The sequence below is a fragment of the Xyrauchen texanus genome, chromosome 48, assembly GCF_025860055.1.
Source record: "Xyrauchen texanus isolate HMW12.3.18 chromosome 48, RBS_HiC_50CHRs, whole genome shotgun sequence".
Taxonomy (NCBI): Eukaryota; Metazoa; Chordata; class Actinopteri; order Cypriniformes; family Catostomidae; genus Xyrauchen; species Xyrauchen texanus.
The window spans coordinates 13,984,685-13,990,512 of NC_068323.1; the positions used below are offsets into that span (position 1 = coordinate 13,984,685).

Genomic DNA, 5,828 nt, shown 5'->3' on the forward strand with positions numbered 1-5,828 from the left:
CATCCTTTTCAATTTAGGAAGGGGGTCACTTGCATGATGATCATCATATTTAGGGGTCCTTGTCATCAAAAAGTTTGAACACCCCTGGTCTAGTTAATATTTTTAAAGATCATGCATTATGAAACGTTATCAAATATAAAAAGTATTTTTATGCTGAATGACCTAAATGTAATAATGTAAAAATCAATAATGAATGAATAAATAGTAAAAAAAAAAAAAAGATAATGCAAATATAGCATAGCATCAAGTCCTGTAAGTTGAGAGGTGGAGCCGCTGTGGCTCGGACTTGTTGGTCCAGCACATCCCACAGATGCTGAATCGGATTGAGATCTGGGGAATTTGGAGGCCAGGGCAACACCTTGAACTCTTCATTATGTTCCTTAAACCATTCCTGAACAATCTGTGCAGTTTGGTAGGGTGCATTATCCTGCTGAATGAGGGCACTGCCATCAGGGAAAACCATTCCAATGAAGGGGTGTATCTGGTCTGCAACAATGTTTCGGTTGGTGGCTCGTGTCAAATTGACATCCACATGAATGGCCGGACCCAGGGTTTCCCAGCAGAACATTGCCCAGAGCATCCTTCCCACAGTGCATCCTGGTGCCATCCCTTCCTAAAGTGCACACAAGGCCATCCATGTGATGTAAAAGCAAAAGGGACTCATCGGACCAGGCGACCTTCTTCCACTGCACCAAGGTCCAGTTTCGATGCTCACGTGCCCATTGTAGACACTTTCAACGGTGGAGAGGTGCCATTATGGGCACTCTGACCGGTCTGTGGCTACAAAGCCCCATACACAGCAGTGTTTTGACAAATTCTTCCCGTAACATCATTAAAATGTTCTGTGACTTGTGCCACAGTAGACCTTCTGTCAATTTGGACCAGACAGGATAGCCTTCATTGCCCTCGTGCATAGATGAGCCTTGGGCACTCAACCCCTGTCACCGATTTGTCCCTCCTCTGACCACTGTCGCTAGGTACTCGTCACTGCTGACCGGGAGCATCCCACAAGCCTTAGCATTTCAGACATGCTCTGACCCAGTCTTCTGGCCATAACAATTTGGCAATTTTCTCCTGCATTCAAAATGTTGACTACGAGAACTGATTGTTTGCTTACCATATCATTTACCCAGACCTTGATATGTGGCCGTATTAGGAGATGATCAATGTTATTCACTTCACCTGTGTGTGGTCATAATGTTTGGGTTCATCAGTGTGTGTATATGTATATATGTGAATTACTGTACTTTGTCAGTTCTAACCAGTCTGGCCATTCTCGGTTGACCTCTATTGAATGCTATTCTGAGACGCAGGGGACCTATATTATATATATATAGGTTGGCCGATATTAGCATTTCACAGATATATCAGTATCGGCATATGTTTTCCGATATGCACAGATATGAAAACTTTTTTTTCTCGAAACACATAATAAAGTAAATGATGCTTGAGATGATTTAGAATTGGTGTCATAACGTAGTTGATTTTTATTCAGCTATAATTTTTATTTATTCTTTAAATTATCAGCAACTGACAGATACTGAACATACATTACTACAATATTAAGCTATTTATTGTATTTTTATTTATTCTTTAATTTCTCAGTGTTCATTTCTAGAATTGGTTGACAATATAATAATGATGTCAAATATTCTCTGATAAAAATATTTGTTTAAGAAAGCAGCCCTCTGAGTACCTTTGCATAGTCATATTGGTGCAAAATCAGCGCAGTGCACAATCCACATAGAAATGGTCTGATTTCATTCCAGCTCAAAAACTATCAACCACCATATCGGTAATCAGTCTAAAAACAACAACAACAACAACAACAAAAAAAAAAACAGATCAGTAGGGTTCTAATATATCTATATCTATATATTAGTAATATCACATGAGCAAGAGTGCTATATGGCCTACATCAGCACTGCTGTGATTCGGCCGCAGGCCGAAGGTAATTACAGCAGTGCTGATGTAGGGCCATATAGCACAATTGCGAGTGTGATATTGCTTATATTCAATGAACAAATAGATAAAAAAAAATTAGGAAAAACCATGTAAGGTCATAAAAACGCATTTGTGCATGGAACTACGTTCTTACGCTACGGATCATAATCTGCCTTTGTTGGTTCAACACAAATGATGAGTCCAAACCTCCATTAGTAATTCAAAAAGTTCACTTCAGAAATAGTATCACAAGTTATTGGATAAACAAGGATGGATTGATGGGTGCTGTTCTATGTAAACAATGACTAACGGTTCCAACTGGCTCAGATTACACACAAAAATGATCTTTTGCAACCACCTGCTGGCTAACATACGTAATTTCAAAAATAAAGACAGTAACTCCTAACAGATATGCACTGCTCTTACACCTTAGTTTAGAACAGCACGAACACAAGAGGAGTGATACACATAGTGAAGCGTCCGAGTGCTGATCCTGTCAGACCATCAGTGCTCATGGAACGTCTCTCGTCCAATCAGATTTGAGGACCGGAACTAACTGTTGTGTGTGTGTGTATATATATATATATAAGCAAAAGAAAATCAAATAATTGACAACACTTATTTTACATTAGACAAAGCACCATGGGATTAGTTATACAAACTATACAAAACTTATTTGGGATCAGTTTATTCCTGTATAAAACATTTATGTTAGATGGGTTTGGATGGACATGTCTAGGACGAAGAAATAAATATGAAATAAAAATATACATATAGAACACGTTTACATTACTATCTTCAAATTAGCACTCATCTCAGAGCTTCAATAAAGGTATATTTCTGTTACTTTAAACCCACAAGGCAGAGTGTCAATTAATTTTGGTGTTATTTACATAATATCTTCATATTGTGAATTCAACAGACTTCCATTTTTGTTTCTCTGTATAAATGGAATTCCATCAGTAACTTATAAATATATGGGGAGACAAACATATACTTGGAGATTCCTGAAGTCTATCAGCCTTCTCAGCCATTGCATCTTGAGAAGTTGTATGATGATTGTATCTTAAGAAAACTGTTATACATTAAACGCTCATTTTGAGAGATCTTTCAGGTATTGCAGGCTGTGCTTGGTGTAGTCAGTCATTGTGGACGGAGCAATCGATAAGGTGTGGATAGACTTTTGGACCCCTGAGAGAGAAAATTTTGATATTGTAAGACTTCTGGTTATGTGGCTAAAATGTATTATTTAATGTAGAAACATTTTCCACCAAATTAACTATATTTACCGGAGTTCCATGCATCCAGTGGGGAGAACTCTATTTTGGGTGTGGCTGGAAGCTAAAATATTTCATAAAAACCACAACAACAGCAATGTGACTTGAAAAACACAGAAAAAGTCATTTAGTCTCAAAAGCCACCATGAGAAGTGTTCTGGTTAGCATTATGTACTCACTATTAAAATACACATTTATTTTCCCTCAGTAGTTTCACACCTTTGTAAATGAATGTTGGGTGAGATTCAGTTAGAGATCACAGTAAGATGACTCCTGTGCTATATCTTTAAATCCCATTATACTTTCATCTCGAAAAAACAAACAAACAAACATCTGATGTAAGAACTGTTTATCTGCAGTCACTGGAGCTACATTCAGTTTCAATTAAACAATTATAAAATTCAGGATTATAGAAGTTAGTTTCAATACTTTGCTTGGATGTCATCCACTGAACTGTTTCCTTTAGACATTAAAGGGATAGTTCACCCAAAATGAAAATTCTCTCATCATTTACTCTCATGTCATACCAGATGTGTATGACTTTCTTCTGCAGAAAACAAATGAAGATTTTTAGAAGAATATCTCAGTTCTGTAAGTCCACACAATGCAAGTAAATTGTGACCAGAACTTTGAAGCTCCGAAAAGCAAATAAAGGCAGCATAAAAGTAATTCCATACGACTTCAGTGGTTTAATCAATATCTTCAGAAACTATATAATAGATGTGGGTGAGAACAGACCAAACAATAACTAATTATTTTTCAGTATAAAGTTTGACAGCAGTCTCCTTGGTAATCAGGATTTCAAGCTCGATCACACTTCCTTGTTCTTGAGGCATGCAATGAGCGCTAGATGGTGCAAGGAAGTGTAATCGAGCTTGAAATCATAATAATTAGTTATTGTTTGGTCTGTTCACACCCACACCTATTATATAGTTTCTGAAGACATTAATTAATCCACTGAAGTCGTATGGATTACTTTTACGCTGCATTTATGTGCTTTTTGGAGCTTCAAAGTTTTGTTCACCATTCACTTGCATTGTATGGTCCTACAGAGCTGAGATATTCTTCTAAATACCTTAATTTGTGTTCTCCAGAAGAAAGAATGTCATACACATCTGGGATGACATGAGTAAATGATGAGATAATTTTCATTTTTGAGTTAACTATCCCTTTAATGGCTGATCTAATCAAGAAAATATCAGGCAAATTATGTTGAAGCTCATAAAATCTCATGATAGTTTATAAAAAGAATTCTACATCTGGACGTAACCGTTTAATAATGTATCTTGAATAATACATCAGCCTCGCAAGGCCAGTGATCGACTGATATGTGCTTTTCAATCTGATGGCAATACCAATAACCTGAAAGTGGGCATATCAATATATTGCCAATATATCTGAGATATAGCCCATACAATTTAATTGGCTATACTCTGAAAATAAACAAAACATTATTCACACAAAGCATGAAAAATACAGTACTCTACACTAAAATCCCATACAAATCAGATGTGTTTTACCTTAAAGCCAAAGTACTTCATCCACTCATCGACAGCAGGGGGGATCGCGGCTTTAGCTCTACCCAAGGCAACAGACCCCTCTTCGCTACCTCCAAGCAGCCTTGAATCATACGCCACATAAAGGGCTCCTCCTGCAATGGTCACTTTAGTGGTAAACCTGAAACATGTTATTTTAGACAGGTCTGTTAATACGGAGGTCAAAAGTAGGTATATATGGTGAGCCACAGCTTACTAAACATTAGCCAGGTTATCAATAATTGCCCTTCTTAGTTAAAAGCAATTAAATCTTTTAGGTTTGGGATCTAATATACATAATTACAGAAGAATTGTTAATTTAAAACCTGAACTGCACAAAGTGGCAAATGATCTCACTGAGAAAAGCAATGGAGATGCTTGCAAAGATACTGGGTTAGCATGACACCAACCAAACGTTAATCCGAATTGGAAATCCAATGGATACGGTTTATGTTTATGTTCAAGTTTATTTACATTATGATTAACATGTTAGCAATCCCTTTTCTAAAATGTAAATTAAGGCAGCTATTCAAAGAAATGCTGGTCGAATATATATATTCTTATTATTAATATAAAATACAACAATGCAAACAATTTGACAATCAATGACTCTAAAATTAAACATAACCACACTGTTGATAACACATGTGAGCTAACTGCAAATTAGCGCCATTTACTGCCATGCAAAGACACTTACTTGACTAGAGACAAAATCTTGGCAGCCATGGTCTCAAAATCAATAGTATGTTATATAGTACGAACTTCTGGAGGAAAATGTCCAAAACACAACACTCTTTACTAGTTATTCTAGTCTGTCTAGACAGCTAGCTCCACTGACAAGGGCATTTGCATCCGCAGAAAGAGCCCGTATGAATAAAGATGGTTTTCAATGCTGTTAGTTTCGCTATTCGCACATTCGACATAAAGGCACTTGCTGAAAATAAGAGGTTTGTTATTTTTATGCGTTAATAATATATTATATGATTTAAGAAAATGTATACTGTTTTAATATTTAATTAATTGAATTTATTTCCTCATTTATCAATCTTAATATATAGAAAAACAGAATTGT

General features: G+C 36.4%; 1 protein-coding gene across 1 annotated transcript; it reads right to left on the reverse strand.

The window, feature by feature from the left end:
• Nucleotides 1-1,470: 1,470 nt before the first annotated feature.
• Nucleotides 1,471-5,616, reverse strand: LOC127639870 (MICOS complex subunit MIC13-like). The gene is made up of 4 exons (XM_052122169.1): nt 5,454-5,616; nt 4,742-4,898; nt 3,234-3,285; nt 1,471-3,135 (listed from the first exon to the last, which is right to left on the reverse strand). The coding sequence occupies exons 1-4, from the start codon at nt 5,480-5,482 to the stop codon at nt 3,038-3,040; spliced, it is 336 nt and encodes a 111-aa protein (XP_051978129.1). The 5' UTR covers nt 5,483-5,616; the 3' UTR covers nt 1,471-3,037.
• Between the last annotated feature and the right edge of the window lie 212 nt (nt 5,617-5,828).